The 18611-nt window shown below is 39.1% G+C and overlaps 1 protein-coding gene across 3 annotated transcripts in view; it reads left to right on the top strand.

Annotated features, from left to right (window-relative positions):
• CDH8 (cadherin 8) overlaps positions 1 to 18611 on the top strand; it is a 632421-nt gene that overhangs the window by 574529 nt on the left and 39281 nt on the right. For all 3 annotated transcript variants that reach the window (XM_089689822.1, XM_089689824.1, XM_089689823.1), the window contains one exon: positions 8211 to 8328. In XM_089689822.1, the coding sequence (XP_089545948.1) occupies positions 8211 to 8328 (118 nt within the window). The remainder of the gene's footprint in view (positions 1 to 8210; positions 8329 to 18611) is intronic.

Genomic DNA, 18611 nt, shown 5'->3' with positions numbered 1-18611 from the left:
TATAGAACCTGTGTGAAACCTTCCCCAGGAGCCACAGCTGCTGTGTACAGCCATAGAAAGCAATTAGAGGATCCGGCTATAGGGAGTATATGTCTATACATGCATAAATACGCACACCGACATGAGACCCTATATGCAAAATATCTGGCTCCTTAGGTTCTGTACTCTTATGCACTCTGTACAACCTCCTTATGACCATGTACATTAGCCCTTACAAGTCCATAAAATCCTATTTTTTAGAAAAGTGTCCATTATTTTTTTTAACATTTTAAATTTATAAAAGAACATTTAATACTTGGTGCTTCCAAAGCAGTTTGTTGGAAGAACTCGTTTAGCTTTGAATTTGGAAAGCCCAGTTCTGCCTGCCAGCTTGTTGACTTTCTCTGTCTAATTGAAAACCCATAGAGATCACTATGGGATAGCAGAAAGGAAGAGGGATATATGCCTCATCTACTAAGTTGTAGACATGTATGGTTCATTCGTTACAAATTGAAATTCAGACAAAATTTGTGTTATGCGGAGATTTGGTTGTAATAGTAATGAATTTCAACAAAGACAAAATAAATTATAACAAAAACAGCAAATTAATTTGTAATCATTCATTTGAAATGTTGCGATAGTTTGGGCCTTTTGTTAATGTTTGAAGCATCCAAAACAATGTAACAACATTACAAATGATTCAAATTGATTCATTCTTGGTGAGCGTAGAGTGATTATTCTAATAAGATTCTTTTTGTATTGGGCTGGAACTTGAGAGACCATTCGCCTATTTGGTATGTACAAAGCCCAAAAAACAAAGTCAGTTGGGAATGGGGAAATGAATTCAATTTAATAACCCAACAAATGAATATGTAATTATTAATTACATTAAAATGAATATAGCCAATCTTCCTAAATAACAAAAGCATAACAGAACTTCCAAAAGCACAAATCAGTTCAGAACAACGAATGTACACTTTCCAGAAATAACAAATCGCTCTAAAAACTAATTCTAACATGGCGAACATGATGAAACAAAATGATTTACTTAACAAATGAAACTGAAATGAAACAAAACACATTTTTCCATTGCGCACATCTCTATTAAGTTGAGCAGGTGTTTATGGATAGAATTCAATAGCAGAAGATCAAAAGAATTCCTATTATATTGTACTAGTTTTCCAGTGTGATATAATATAGAAGAGCTGCTTTGAATATGATACTTTCCTGATATACAGTATATGTTTTTAGTATTGAACATAAAGAAGAAAATATAATAAGAATGGTAATGTCTTCACTTAAAGGGATAAAGCCAGTCAAGAGTCCAGGTACATTATTTCAGTGATGTCATTGCTTTGTGCTTGCTGAGAACTGAAGTAGTATCTGCGCCAAAGGATCCTTGCGGTGCTTGTTTCAATTTACTTCACTTAGATAATGTTAAAAATAGGTTAAATAGAGAATCAAAGACTCTCTGTGGTAAGACCCTTTGGTTTGGATGCGAGGTGACTGATTTAGTAAATTGGGAGGTCTGCCTAATCATTGACCCCTCCCTTTCCCCCCTCCCTTTTTTTTTCTTTTTCTCTCTCTCCCCCTACCCTTTACAAGGTCACTTGTTACATTTCTCTTCAATCGACGCTCTCTTCTCTTTTCTTTCTTCTCTCCATCTTACACCTTCTACATTCCCCTACTAATCATATCTTCTATAAGGAACAGAGCATCCGTCAGGAATGGACTTGCCAATAACGGTGGGACTCATCGTCCTTGTGGGCTGCAGTACCAGGGCTGGCCAGCGGGTGCTGTCAGCAATCAGAGACTCACCCCTGCAGTCAGCCAAAACACCTGAAGCTGATTGCAGGGGTTGTATTTAAGGAATGGCCAGACTCACACTCAGGGCCTTGGTGTGTGTTTTTCCATGGGTCCCTGTATCTTGTAACCTGCATTCCTGTTCCTGTTCCTGTTTCTGCCTGACTTGTTGCCGACCCTGCCTGATCCTGACCTCTGCTGACTTCTCCTGTTTGATCCCTGGCTTGTGACCCTGACCATTCTCTCCGCCTGCTCCTCCTGTACCTACCTGCCCGATAGTTATCGACCCGGCCTGCCTGACTACGTTGTGCTCTATATGTGTATGTACCTGTGTATTTATATCAGTTTAGGTTTGGGTTTGTTTCACCTTGTTGTATGTATTTGTGTTAGCTTGAGGTTTGGTGCACTGCGTTTATATTTGTATTGTTAGTCTCAATAAATTATATTATTTACTATATCTGAAGCCTACGTTTCCCTGTGTCAGTCCACACATTTCTGGTCATATCCGCATCCCTGACAGCATCTATTCACATACAGGTGTGACTATTCTTTACAAAAGTAACCTACATTTTCCAGATACGGACACATATGGCATATACGCCTTCAGAAGATATGTTTGCCTTACACTCCACAGTCCTATTATCTGAGAACTCCCTACTCAGTGGATCATTGTCCATTATACTTATCTAGTTTATTTACTATAATCATTATAGCTACTGGTATGTATTATACATTTGCTATATTATGATATTTTGCCTCGGGATGAATCACACTTTAAACAGACATCTTATGACCCGTCTGCGTTACGGGAGAATGTGTAATATGTCCAGGGGAAGACTGACCATTTGGAAACTCGGGCACTGCCCGAGGGTCCGGGGTCAGTAGGGGGCCCCATGAGATGCCCCTGGTACCTTTTTCATAGGCTTTTTTGAGTTTGGGCAAGGACACAGGGGCCCCATGATCCCCTATCGCCCGGGGGCCCCATGAGTTGTCAGTCCGCCCCTGAATATGTCTATGTGCGGACTGTGCTCCGTATCTGTATAAGACTTGATATGCCTTTCATATTTCAATAAAATACTTTTTGGGAAAAAAAAAAAGTAAATTGGGAGGTCATGTGACGTAAAGTATGCTGAAGTGTATTGTGATTAATAACTCATTTATTGGTACACTGCTGCAGACAACTACTCCCCTTTCATACATTCTAATATTTGAGTTGTTTGCATCTGCTGATCATTTTTATTCTTGTGGGGGTTGGACCATATACTTCATATCTAAGAACTAGATAGAAGTCATTGTCTGATGATTTATGCTGATTTATTAGTGTAAAAGAGTGATCTAAAAGGGTGGTTCTTTTTTCCTCTATTTTTATATAGACTTAAAGTTTTTAAGAGGTGAGGTTTAAAGTGTTTGTAAACCAATTGGTGTGTTAAATATATAATTGAAATGTTTATATTTAATTGACAACACTGCTTCTCCATGTGTTAGTGTTGTCACCTTCAGACAGGAAGTGTTTTACTGGCAGGATCACTAGGTGAAAATAAGGGGGAAAAAACCCTACAAAAATAAAACTAATGAAGTCATCACATCTAAAGACTGGCATCAGTCTTTTATACTTTAACCTGTTGGCGCAGGCCGTACGCATATATGCAACATCTTGGCAGATGGGCCTTAATGCCAAGCGGCCGCATATATGTTGTCCTGTTAACCCTTTGAGGACCATAAGATTACGGAACGCCAAAATAATCATTTTTTTGTTTTTAAAGTTCGTACACTTCAGTTGCTGTAACTAAGCCATTTCATGAAATAATTGGCAAAAAGCTAGATCCATTTGTTGTTTGTTGATAAGAACTAATATTTTGACTGAAACCAAAAAAAAAAAAAAGAGTTTTAAGTTCTTAGTCAGATGATACAGGCAATTAAAAACATGGGACAAATACGTCCCTTGGTCCTCAAGGGTTAAAACACCTTACCGTGCTGAAAGCATGTTCCCTGCATGCTCCTAGCATGGTAGCCGGTGGGGATTGGTTAGATCCTGATGCATACTTGTGATCAGGAGTTTTCCGATCATGTGACTGCTGTGACAGCCAATCACAGCAGTTATATGACCCAAATGCACGCCTCCCAGCTTTTAGAACTCTTAATGTGCCGGTAGCAGTCTTCACCAAGTGGTTAAGGGATAAGTTCACCTTTTGGAATATGTTACATGTTACATGTTCCACCCATAATTAGGATGGAACATATAACATGTTCCAGCTCCTGTCGCTTCTCCCTGCAATCACTCTTCCATTGTGACAGCGGGTGAGGGATATTCTCCCTGCACATGCTTTCATAATTCTAAAACAGTGTGGCCATGTGGGATTTTGCCCACATGGCTGCATCATTCATTTACATAATCCTTTGAATGAATGAACTACAACTACCATCAGCCATATGGAAGTATGGGATGAAAGCTGCAGAGATTTTCTGCAGCAGCCTGAGATTTCATCCCTGATCCCCTGATCACTGCTTCTTAGAAAAAAAAATAATAAATGCACATTACAAAAAATAAAAAAATAAATGCAATGGAAAAAAATGTGCATTTATTATTTTTTTCCCAAACAGTGAACTTATCCTTTAAGACATTTTATAATACCAGAGTGGCACTACTCTGCTATTCTCGTTGCTTGTCAAAATACAGAAGGCAAATGAGTTTTAAACATTTGTCTCTTTCCTCAATCATAGTCAAATATAGTCCTGATCTGGCCAAACCTGCCTGCTTCTCTTAAGTCAGTTTCAACATTATATCTGTGCATGGGCAACATATTGCAGCAAAAAAGGCAGAGTATCAATTTCTCTGCCAATAATTGGGTCAGTCTTGATTTAGCTCATGCATTTTTTTTCAGCAGATCCATACGTCTTGTTCTGTCCATTTACATTCCTTTCATACATCACCAACAGTAGGCATCCTGGGAGCACAGTCTATGTGACTGTAATAATTATTAGCCAATTATCAGAAGACGTCACAAGCTGAGAGAAAAATTACAATTCATTGTGTCGTGTTTTTCATTTTTTTTAATCTAGCTTATCCTTTCATTCACTTTTCTGCTCCCTGTGGTTCACATCCTTTAAAACTGGAGATGGCAAAACCCATTGACATCTTCCATCAGTGAACTAATTTTGAGAGATGATACATTTTTTATGAAGAGTGTTGGCTGTAGCGTGTTTTAGTATACTGACGTAATGGGGTTTTATTGTTGAGTTACGGAGCTTTCAAAATACCCCTAGGCTTCTACTGCATGTGGTCTACCTAGAACACAAAGGAGCGAACCTATGGGAGTTTGAAAGGGTTGTAATTCACTGACAGAGGACTAATGCACATCCGTTAAGAGGTACTTGCTTGACCGCTGCAAGGATCCATGAGGAAATGCTATGTGTGCTCTTAAAAACCTTGCTATTTTTCTAGAAGTATATACACATCAGTCTGGTGGATAGCAGCTGGTGCTTGAATGCATCTACTGACCTTATTGTACAGAGTAAAAAGTATAGCTCTTAGCAAATAGCAGAACATTTATAAAATCTACATGTTTATCCCGGAATAATTGTTTATTTTAAAACTCAGCTCCACATAATATGCTTAGTAGTTGGGAAAGATAGGGTGACAACCTATGTCAGTTTTAGACAGGGGCGGACTGACAACTCATAGGGCCCCCAGGCAATAGGGGATCATGGGGCCCCTCTGTCCTTGCCCAAACTCAAAAAAGCCTATGAAAAAGGTACCAGGGGCATCTCATGGGGCCTCCTACTGATCCCGGGCCCTCGGGCAGTGCCCGAGTTTCCAAATGGTCAGTCCGCCCCTGGTTTTAGCTGTCTTTGCCACCATTAGGGAGATTTCCTTTCATTTCCTGTCCTGGAGATAATCTGTGTGATAGGGTGTAACAGAGTGTAATGGGACAGGTAGCAAGGGGATGTCCTATCCTTTCCTCCCTTCTAACCAAACCATGATAAACTGGCTACCTACAATCAGGTTTTTATTTAAACTGCGTTATGTTTATTGTCATGTACGTCTACATGTATTATATTTTGATGACCTGTCGCACAGCAGTGACATTTCCTCCCAGATAGACCATTGGTATGTCTTCCTACGTAAATGAAACAGAAAGATCACAGTGGGAATGGTTGACCTAAATGTTGTATCCAGCAATGGGGGTTTTATATAAATTGAACTGCTGTCAAATAGGCCTGTCGCAATTTGATAGCACACAAAACATAAAAAAGCAATTGAAATAAAGATAATGAGCTAATGCAAAAGCATAAAGGTTGACCTGTGTTTTGCTGATTAACTCGAAGTAGATATTTCCAGATATTTTCTAAAACTAGAAGCCATTTTGATACAAAGGTGATCTTCTCCCTGATGCTAGAAAAAATAATCAGACAGAAGAGTACAAATTCACCTATTATGTTTACACTTAAAACAGCCTGATGCAGTCCTCCTAGTCAGCCTTGTACTGCGTTGGATTGCCTTACAGCCAGTCAATGGGAGTTTTGCCCCATCTAAAGGTGTTAGAAGAGCATGTGCTGTCTTCTGGATAAAGCCTTGTGAATACTGTGCAATAAGAATAACGGACGAATGATCGTCCATTTTTTTTGCATGCTGGTCTCATATTAAAAATGAAAAGCTTACTAAAGTTACGAAAATTTTTGGACAACAGAACACAACTTCAGAAGTGCTGTAATGTGTTGTATTGTATTATAATGTATTCTTTTTCATTTCTGAGCAGGGGCGGACTGACCATTGGGAAACTTGGGCACTGCCCAAGGGCCCGGGGTCAGTAGGGGGCCCCATGAGATGCCCCTGGTACCTTTTTCATAGGCTTTTTTGAGTTTGGGCAAGGACACAGGGGCCCCATGATCCCCTATCGCCCGGGGGCCCCATGAGTTCTCAATCCGCCCCTGGTGCTGTGTGCTGTTTTACTATGTGGGCTGTGTGTGTGTTTCACTGTAAGCACACTGCTTTGTATAGCTCTGCTATGCAAAGCCATACAAAGCAGTTTGCAGGAGATGACAGGGAAGAGATCTGTATTGTTCGTATACAGGTCTCTCCGCTGACGGAAATCCTATTGCCCGGGGGCCCCATGAGTTGTCAGTCCGCCCCTGTTTCTGAGCATGCGTGTTCTTGGTCGCTTGATTTTTTACAGACAAATACGGTACTGTTTAAATGAAAATCATTCATTCTGGTACTATATGAAAACACTTTTCATGCTTTTCCCTTTGGATAATTTTGCATGAACTGTTGTGATGTATACTAATAATCAGATTATCGGATGATCACTACGAAATCAGTACTAGGCTTGACTCTCTGCTGCAGAAGTGCTCATTGCCTTACTTTGGCTAATTGGGTTGGAAGTGCATCCTGATCAATGTCTAGTATTGGACCTTGGACCTTGGTTTCTCACCAAACACTAGGAAATCTTGCATGAAAACTTGAAGCACAATGGGCAATGAAGAGCCAAAAGTACAGGCCAATAGGATGATTGGGTATAATGGAATTGGGTATGATAGAACAATTTTATAAGTAATGATCAAAACATATTATGGTCTCAGTGATCATTGACACTTGATGAAACATGACTAAAAAATTATTTTATACCTGATCATATGCAAATTTAAACCGCTTATAAAACAGAGCTGTTAGAAAAGCCCAACCCCTTTCATAACTCACAGACCAGTCACTCCAAAAATGTTCAACTCTAGCCAAGGTTTAGCAACAGCACACTGCTCACTCCCACTCAGAGACAAGCCTCCAACATGAACGAGCTATGAACAGGCACTGATTTTAGCATAAAATGCTTTAGCTGGTGTGCTGTTTCCCATCTGTGACTGTATTGTGGAGTGTTTTTGACAAAGAGGCTACAATAAAAATAATTTTATGGATGTACGGTCACCCAGATTTTTTTTCTGCACTATAAGCCCTCAACACGTTTCACATGCATATATCCCCATGATTAAGCCCTGCGGTGGGCGAAACATGTTGGGGACAGGGCATTGGGTGGGAGTGAGCAGTGGGCGGTCATTCCAATAAACCTTGGTTGGTGTTGAACATCTTCGGTATGCAGCCCAATATTTGGATGGTAGAGCTGCTAAAGTGTTCTATGTATTTTTTTAAACATATTTCTGCTTAATTTAAAAAATAGAAGTTATTCCTTTTAATATATATATATATATTATATATATATATATATATATATATATATATTATACATACACACTGACAATAAATTATTTAAAAGGGATATCTGAGATTCATAATTCATACCAGGAGCAAATAGTGATTTTTAATTTTAGGAATGGTTATATACTAAACAAAAATCTAAACCTTAATCTACCAAGGTATTTTGTGCTGCACTTTCAAAATTTACTTGCTAGACTTATGGTTTTCATTTCTTTTGCAGATTATTCAAACGGTCAGTGCTATAGACAAAGATGATCCAAGAAATGGACACTATTTTTTCTACAGCCTTCTTCCAGAAATGGCCAATAACCCAAATTTTACCATCAAAAATAATGAAGGTAATTTTATTGTGTAAGCTCGTTTTTTTTATGAAGAGAAATATAAGATATGTGTAATGCATATATTGTTAATGTGTGCTTTTTTTAAAGTGTGAAAAGTGTTTTGAGTAGAGATTGAAAAAAGTATGGCATATTAGGTCTAATTCATTAAAGGCAAATAGACTGTGCACTTTTCAAGTGCAGTTGCACTCTGCAAGTACATTTGCTCCAGAGCTTAGTAAATGAAGTATAGCTTCACTTTGCAAAGAATACCCAATTTCATGCAAGTGAAATAAAAAAAACAGCATTTTTGCTGCTTGCACATGCTTGAATAAAGGAAGTCAGTAGAGCTCCCTCTCATTTTCTCAGCTCTGGAGCAACTACACTTGCAAAGTGCACAGCCTATTTGCCTTTAGTAAAGCACATATAGTAGCAAAAGGGACCTGGAACTAAAGATGTTTTGTGAACATTAGTGCTAGAATAACTCAGAAGGGCATATATAGTGCACTTTAGTTATATTTGTTTCTATTAACTGCATTTGAGTATTTAACATTTACAATTTCTAGCTAACAGAGGGAACCACAGCCCCCTAATCACATGTTCATCTGACTATTCTTAACTCTCTTGATGAAAAAGCCTGTTTGAGTTAGAGAGGGACAGTCTGAAGGAAAACATCTACTGCTTTGCTCTGTATTTGGAAATTCTTTTCAAATCTTATGTCTGGCTAGACCCTGCATTTTTTTTTCCTCAGATGAAGATTTAATGTAAATCATAGGAATATATGTACATACTTTTTTTCCTCAGATGTTTACATAATTTTTTTCACCAGATGAAGATTTTATATAAAATATAAATGGTATAGTATATTATATATATATATATATATATATATATATATACACACATACAGGTGCATCTCAATAAATTACAATATCATCAAAAAGTTAATTTATTACAGTAAATTAATTTAAAAAGTGAAATTCAAATATTATATAGATGCATTACACACAGAGTGATATATCTCAAGCATTTCTTTCTTTTAATTTGATGATTATGGCTTACAGCTAGTGAAAACCCAAAATTCAGGATCTCAGAAAATTAGAATATTACATAAGACCAATAAAAAAAGAAGGATTTTTAATACAGAAATGTTAACTTACTGAAAAGTATGTCCATGTACAGTATAGTATGCACTCAATACTTGGTCGGGGCTTTTTTTGCATGAATTACTGCATCAATGTGGCCTAGCATGGAGGTTATCAGCCTGTGGCACTGATGAGGTGTTATGGAAGCCCAGGTTGCTTTGATAGAGGCCTTCAGCTCATCTGCATTGTTGGGTGTGGTGTCTCTCATCTTCCTCTTGACAATAACCCACAGATTCTCTATGGGGTTTAGGTCATGCGAGTTTGCTGGCCAATCAAGCACAGTGATAAGATGATCATTAATCCAGGTATTGCTACTTTTGGCAGTGTGGGAAGATGCCAAGTCCTGCTGGAAAATGAAATAAGCATCTCCAAAAAGCTGGTCAGCAGAGGGAAGCATGAAGTGCTCTACGGTTTCTTGGTAGAGGGCTGCGCTGACCTCGGGCTTGATAAAACGAGTGGACCAACAGCAGCAGTTGAAATGGCTCCCCAAATCATCACTTACTGTGGAAACACACTGGACCTCATGCAACTTGGATTCTGTTCCTCTCCACACTTCCTCCAAACTCTGGGACCTTAATTTCCAAATTAAATGCAAAATTTAGTTTGGACCACAGAGCAACAGTCCAGTCCTTTTTCTCCTAAGTTCAGGTAAGAAGTTTCTGACATTGTCTCTGGTTCAGGAGTGGCTTGACACAAGGAATGCAACATTTGTAGCCCATGTCCTGGATATGTATATGTGTGGCGGCTCTTGAAGCACTGACACCAGCCATAGCCCACTCCTTATGAATCTCCCCCAGAGGCCCAAATGACCTTTGTTTCACAATCCTCTCAAGGCTGCGGTTATCCCTGTTGCTTGTGCACTTTTATCTACCACTTTTTCTTCCACTCAACTTTCCATTAATATGCTTGCATACATACAGCATTCTGTGAACAGCCAGCTTCTTTAGCAATGACCTTTTGGGACTTTCCCTCCTTGTGAAGGGTGTCAATGACTGTCTTCAGGACAACTATCAAGTCAGCAGTCCTCCCCATGATTGTGTAACCTACTGAACCAGACTGAGAGACCATTTAAAGGCTCAGGAAACCTCTACAGGTGTTTTGAGTTAATTGGCTGATTAGAGTGTAACACCATGAATCTACAATATTTTCACTATATTCTAATTTTCTGAAATACTGAATTTTTGGGTTTTCACTACCTGTAAGCCATAATCATCAAAATTAAAAGAAAGAAATGCTTTAAATATATCATTCTGTGTGTAATGAATCTATATAATATACGAGTTCCACTTTTTTCATTGAATTACTGAAATAAATTAACTTTTTGATGATATTCTAATTTATATATACATACTACCCTATAACAGTTCAACACATTTTAAAAAAATGTATAAATTAAAAAAAAAGATAAAATGGATGCATAAGCATGATAAAGTATAACATATAGTAAAATGTAATCCAATAGCCACTGAACAAATATCTTTCCACATCACATTTTCTGTGATTTGCAAATCCACAACCTAATATCCGGAATAGTATTGACCAGATCTGCCAGAAAGAATTGGGTAGCTACTGTATATTCTGAAAGGTCATTTCAAAGTTTTAGAGGGCTTGAAGTATTGTCTAAAGTTCATTTAATTCTTGATTCTTCAAAAGAAATAGGTTGGTAATTATATAGACAATTATCTAAAGTTCAGATATTTAAAGACAAAAAGTCAAAGAGTGGCTTTCACACTAACATTAAGCTTTAAACAATTAGCTTTAATAATGCACTGCCATGCTAATTGCCTTAATAGCAACGTTAGCACAATGCCAGCATTTCTGTGAATGGTATTAAAGCATATGAAATAAAAATCCATCTGTTATATATATAATTTACATTCGACATATTAACATTTACATAGGAAGAGGCTGGAAAGTACTTTACATCTGATTACTTTCTATCCCTACCAAAGTTATTCTTGTTAAAACTTAATGGCTGTAAAACTGCATTACAGCATTTAATTTGCTTTTCATAATAGAACACAAATGTTAGAACTTGCAACTTACACTGTAAGTAATTTACGTATTGGTGAAATATGAATGCCGAATGCCCTTGAACTGCCCAGCAGATGAACTATAAAAGTGTCACATTTGTCTATGCTTGTCATTTACCTTTGTTTAAAACTTAGGATGCATTTAGATATACCCATAGTGTTAGTGTCAATTCAGGTCCATTTCAAGGTGTATAGATTTAGTGCATTGGGATGTGATTCAAAATAAATGTGTATCAACCAGGGACGGACTGACCATTTGGAAACTCAGGCACTGCCCGAGGGCCCGGGGTCAGTAGGGGGCCCCATGAGACGCCCCTGGTACCTTTTTCATAGTCTTTTTTGAGTTTGGGCAAGGACACAGGGGCCCCATGATCCCCTATTGCCCCATGAGTTGTCAGTCCACCCCTGGTATCAAGTTAATGCATGTTTTACTAAATGTTACTACAATAGAATAATCTGAATGAGCTCTCAAAGACTACCATCATTTTTGTTAATTTTAGCCTAGGGAAGGGTTAGAACCTCTGTCATGAGGTTACTGCTGTCTGTATCCCTGTTGATGAAGATTGCCATCCATTCCTGTCTCCTAGGTGGCCAACCTATGACATCTATTTGCTAAATGTATGTGGTTTCCAATATTCTCATGCTGTATATGCTTCTGAATGTGAACCCATGGAGATATAGGCTAGGTATAAGAAGTACCCACTCTAGTCAAGTGACAAGAGGCTGCAGCCCTGTACAAATGTAAAACAAAACCCATGCCATAGAACTATAAACAGTACTGATGCTGCTGCTCAAAGTGTAAAATGTAAATGGCAACCTCAAAGAGGATCAAAAAAGAAGAAGTGACCTTCATTATGTAGTAATTATTTATTCCCCATCACATGATACAGTTTACACTTACATAAAACATGTTAAAAACCAGCTTAAATTGAAAGGTAGTTCAGGAAAAAACACAGCCCCGGGAACTATGCAGCCGGCAAGTGTTCCACAGGTTGGAAGTGACGTCACCAGAAACTAGAAGTCCCATCTCTCCCACAGGGCATCCTTGGGAACAGCTTGTTATGAGGGCACTTAGTGGGGAGCAGGAGCCAGAGGAGGAAGATCTGTGCTGCTCTATTCAAACCCATTGCACATAGGTAAGTATAACATGTTTATTATTTAAAAAAAAAAGGTTTACAATCACTTTAAACTAAGACGTTGGTGTCTGAGAAATGGTGGTGCATACAACAGAAGCATGTAGATGTGGTCAAAATGTGAGTGTGTTTAAGTGACATAACTAAATAAAATTAGACCCTTTTTTTCCATGCTGTAGACATAATACTCATATGCAATTACTGCTCTATGTTAGCATTGCCTCCTCCCCATTAATGAACCACATTAATCATCACCTATGTTTCCCCACCTTCACAGAGAGCACCACATGGCAACCATAGTTTCCCTTTTATGCCTTCTTGCAACATCCCCCCCCAAACCTCTCCTTTCCCACCCAACGCAGGTTGTTTAAACAGGGAGCGCATGTTAGTTAAGGTTGTGTCCACTGCTCTGAACACATTTTGAATTCCATAGTCCATAGTTCATACTGGGAACAAGCAGAAGAGGGTGGCTATGTTCCTACATACAGTGGAACCATGGAAAACTAACATAGCCACTCTCTAACAGGAAGTTAGATAACAGCCACAAAAACAAAGGAATTATAGTATTTGGAGGGGGCTGATAGCAATAGAAGGACTTTTTTTAGTTAAATTGGAACTGCACCCTAAAAGGGCAGTTCTGCTTTATGTCCTCCTCCACTTTTGGATTTTTTTTTTTATTTAGGGGGGAGCAGGTACCTAGTTTTTGTTGGTACCTTTTCCCTCTTCCAGTTGTATTGCCTAGGTGATTCCACCAAACGTTTGCCCCCCCCCACCCTCAGCCTTCTGGGACACATCACAGGTCTCAGCAGGCTATAGGACCATTCATACAGAGCAGCACAGTTCGTGCATGAACAGTGAGAAGGCGGCTGTGAAGCTTTGAGGAGTCACAGCCTGTTTCCCACACTAAATATGAAAAACACCAGCAAAGAACCGGCCCGGGTGAGGACGGTGCTGGATCCTTGGACAGGTAAGTGTTCTTTAATGCAAGGTCAGCAGATACTCTACTGGTAGCTGCTGAATTTTTTTTTTTTTCAAAACGGCTGAAGAACCTTTTCAAGGATACATACTTGAATAGATTTTTTTCTTTTTAAACCAGGGTTTATTGTCACTTCAATATTGTCCCTAACTATGGTGCTGGAGCAGTAGCAGCACAAGGTAATGCCACTACGTTATATGCCCGGTCCTCTTCACAGAATGATGCAGGAGGACACTGATCACAGGGGTTTATGGAAGGGTACAGAAAAAGTGAACAAGAAACCTCATGCGCTTAGATACCCAGATCAAGCAAATTTGGACAAATCTCGATTGGCATGATTGATCCATCAAATACGGGCCATGCTGTACAGGCCCTTTGGAAGGCTGGGGAAGCCCAAAACTATACTATAAAGCAATAACAAAAGAAGGCACTCCAGCCTTGCACATTACCTCAGCGACAACATGTTTATTAGGGGATAGAACAGATGTATACTTACAAATGCCAAAAATTCACACGCATATCACATCCAATATTGGCCAGTAAGGACCAGAGTACTGTGCGAGTCCCAGATGAAGGAAGAGCAAAGGAGGATGGCTGAAGCGTTTTGAAGGGAGATCCAGAGGGCTCTGAGGAAGGAAGAAGGGATCTCCCTTCGAAACGCATCAGCCATTCTCCTAGTGTCTTCCTTCATCTGGGACTCGCGTTGGTCCTTACTGGCCAGCATTGGATGTGATATGCTTATGATTTTTTGGCATTTGTGTGTATACATCTGTTTTATCCTTTTAATAAGCATGTTTTTGCTGAGGTGATGCGCAAGGCTGGTGTGCCTTCTTTTGTTCTTACTTTGTAGACAAAAAAGGTGACAATGTCTGCAACTGAATGGCAACAGCTGCAAAACAAAATGGCGGTCATCTCCTTGTGCCTAAAGCCCAGATATACAGTTATAGCGCTGGTTGTATTATTCCAAATACTAATAGCAATTCATTAAGTACATTCTATTTGTTGTCTAGCCTGGAATGGTTAAATAGGCAGCAGCAGCTGGCTGCTAATTCTGAATATTTCCTATCCTAAGCTGAATCCTCTGGTGGCTTTAAAAAAATATGGGGCCTGTTGAAGCTCTTTGATCTAACTAGATACCACTCTGAAACTGCTGTAAAATAGGACTCTACCAAAAGTGAAGGTTGCATCCAACAGCAAATTCTCCAGTCAGCCAAAAAACATTAACAAATATGTTCCACTAGGCCATTAAATATATCAACATTTTTTCCTCTTAAACCATCGCATCATAAGGATACTATAATCAGCCTGTTTATGAAACAGTGATTTGTCTCTTAGGATCGCTGTATCCTCAGCAATCAACGGACAGTAAAACTGCTAGAGAGAAGTGAAGCAAAACAGCAGCAGTAAATCTACAGAGTGAGATGCAGCAGAAATTTATGGCGTAAAACATTCCCTAAATCGGCAATGCATTCAAATGATGGTTTGATGACAGAAACTCCTCTGATTTTTTTTCTTCTTAGTTATTTTGGAGAAAGAAAATTTTTACTTGTGGTAATTAGACCCTAAGTACCAACTTGGTTTGTTAATGGTTCCCAAGTTACTTAGCCTAGATTAAAAAGATATTATCCAAATAAAATCTGTAAAATATACATAGTACAATCATTGATTTACTATATCTGCAGGACTGTTTTTTATAAGCCAAATACTGTAGGTCTAAATAGGTGATGGCACCAGGGGCGGACTGACGACTCATGGGGCCCCCGGGCAAGAGGGGATCATGGGGCCCCTGTGTCCTTGCCCACACTCAAAGTACACCCAAAAAAGCCTATAAAAAAGGTACCAGGGGCATTTCATGGGGCCCCTTACTAACCCGGGCCCTCAGGCAGTGCCTGAGTGCTCGAATGGTCAGTCCGCCACTGGATGGCACACAGTAGGGTTTATTTACTAAAGGCAAATAGACTGTGCACTTTGCAAGTGCATTTTCACTCTGGAAGGGCATTTGTGCTAGAGCTCAGTAAATAAGGTAAAGCATCACTTTGCAAAGAATACCCAATCACATGCAAGAAAAATAAATAACAGCCTTTTTTCTTTCATGTGATTAGATGATGAAGTAAGCAGAGCTTTCCCTCATTTACTAAGCTCTAGAGCAAATGCCCTTACAGAGTGTAACTGCACTTGTAAAGTGCACAGTCTATTTGCCTTTAGTATATCAACACTGGTGTTTTCTTAGACGCTTACCTGCTACCTTATGGTAGATATACTGCTACATGGTGGCACATGTGCGCAAAATCAATATACATGATTTTGCATTCCCAGGTAGGGGGCATGCGTGAGCACCCTACCCACACAGCCATTTACGGCCGCGGATGTCGATCACCGGGTCCTGGCTGGTGATTACCTGCAGGCGCCCGATGATTACTGACAATCACCGACGTGGAGGAAGACTGTTTTGTTTACAAAAAATCTTCCTCCCTGGCAGCTCGGGCACACTGCTCGGGATGGCTGTGCACTTCACTGCATAGCCATCCCGAACAGTTTGCTTACAGTGAAGCACACACACCCCCGTATCCTAGTAAAACACTCCCTACACACAGTTAACCCTTCGATCGCCCCTCACATTAACCTCTTCCTGCCCAGTGTCATTAGTACAATGCCAGTGCTGTTTTTTAGCACTGATCACTGTATTGGTGTAACGGGGGATGTCAGTGACACCAAGTTAGTTCCCCCCCAGTGTCAGAATGCCCGCCGCAGTTCCGCTAAAATTTGCTGATCACCGCCATTACTAGTAGGAAAAAAAAATCCCAGTATCTATACCGCCATTTGTAAATGCTATAATTTTCAATCAAACCAATTAATTTACACGTATTGGGACTTTTTTTTAGCAAAGACAGGTAGCAGAATACATTTTGGCCTAAATCTATGATGAAATTTGATTTTTTTCTTTTTTTTTCTGGACATGTTTAAAAGCAAAAAGTCCAAAATATTGTTTTTTTCTCCAAATTGTTGGTCTGTTTTTGCTTATAGCACAAAAAATAAAAATCGCACAGGTGATCAAATACCACAGAAAGAGAGCTCAATTCGTGGGAAAAATGGAAGTACATTTCATTTGGGTACGGTATTGCATGACCGCGCAATTGTCAGTTAAAGTAACGCAGCGTTTTTTTCTTGGGGAACAATTCCATTTTTCTAACAGGTACATTCTCATACTTCCACAAAGTGGAGAATTGCATCAGCTTTAATTTCTATTGTGTATTTTTGACAGCCCCTTAGTCTATAACAGTTTTTGAGTGTTTGTTATCACAAACAAGCACAACAAGGAGGGCGCAGCTAAGTGTAGTAGAAACTGCTTTGCTAAAATAATGAAATAAAACGTAGTCACTCACAAAGTATGAAGGATTGAAGCGCATGTCAACACCAAATTGCTTTTCCATAGCACCAAGCCCGGCACAGCAGGTAAAGACAGCCAGCAACATATATGGCTCTGTAGCAGTAACATAAGCACAGTAGGGATAGATTTAGATACATTGTTACACAGTAAGATTTATAGATCTTTCTTGTTTTAGGTAATACACTTAATATTTAAAATGTGGCTGCACACATAATTATTATGGTGCCGGCTGCTTTTACCTGCTGTGCTGGTCTTGGTGCACTGGAAAAGCATTTTGGTAGTGAAATGTACTTCATTCCTTCATACTTTGTGAGTAGCTAATTTGTATTTAATTTTTTTAATAAAGCAGTTTCTACTACACTTAGCTGTGCCCTCCTTGTTTATGGTTTGTCTATTTCATTTGGAGTTTTCCAGTCCTCCAAGGTTACTGCAGCTCTGTTCTAGGATAGGTGCTTCACCTGAACCACATACCAACTGTATTGTCATCTTCTATGGACTGTTGCTTCTTTCCATGTATTTAATTATTTCATGCTATTTGTTTTATCTGATTGTTTCCCTTGATTCGTGTATAGATGTGTGCTGTTGTTTCCTGTGCATATATTTTTTGCCTATACTCAACAGAAGATAGGACAGCCTGAAAGTGTGCAATTATCCTGACACTTCTACTTTGAGGATCATATCAGTTGTCCATTGGCAACTGGTTCTCTTTAAAAACATTCCATTTGTCCATGTCCAACGAGTGCTTACAACTGTATATTCAGATATAAGACAGATGTGTGAAAGGTTCAGTATCCTCTAAAAGGTCAAGAAGTAGTTCAATGGAGAGATGACCTTTTGTTTTTACAAGTAAATGATACCATCACTATGGAAAATACAATATTTTGTTTATTAATACTTCAGTTGACTTTGCTTAGGGAGAAGAGACAGCAAGATATTTAAAGCCGATGAATCAATTTTGTTACATTTCTGCAGCAAACACCATGCTGAGATGAAAATCTGCCTAGGAAAAGTGAGATTTTATTTTTTACGTCACTTTTTTAAAAAAATATTTTTCCCTTTCAATTTTGTGTTGCTTTTTTTCCAAGTTATCAGCATTAATATTGGTAAAAATGCTCTTCTGGCTTGTTTGGTGGAGTGGTAGCTGAAGTCGACCCTGCTGTAGTTAAATTGTATCTAACTAGTTAAGGCAGCCTTTCTCATCCTTTTCAACACTGAGGAACCCTTGAAATAATTGCCCAAACTCATGGAACGCTAGCTAAAAATGACTATATCTACAACAATTGATATGTTAGTGTGATGGTCAATGGGAATAATGCTCCTCACACTTATAGTCATTGGCAAGATTTACCCCCTTACAGATAGCTTAATGATGTCCTTGGGAACTTATCTAAAAAAACAGAATGTGCTCATTACTCAGGGAACCTCTAGTAACTAGAGATGAGCGAATCGAACTTGGCGAAGTGGAATTCGTTTCGAATATTAGGAAAAATTCGATTCGCACCGAATCCGAAAATTAGCAAACTTCGGATGCACGAATCAAATTTTTCCCGATCGGCCGATTTTCATCCCTTCTACAGCCGGCAAAAAGTGTCCCTGCAGAGAGCTCCGCTATTTCTGACAGTTCTCTGA

This window comes from Staurois parvus, unplaced genomic scaffold (assembly GCF_062004578.1).
Source record: "Staurois parvus isolate SC_StPar_1 unplaced genomic scaffold, SC_StPar_1.0 ptg000498l, whole genome shotgun sequence".
In the NCBI taxonomy this organism is placed as follows: domain Eukaryota; kingdom Metazoa; phylum Chordata; class Amphibia; order Anura; family Ranidae; genus Staurois; species Staurois parvus.
This window is presented reverse-complemented; position numbering and strand designations above follow the sequence as displayed.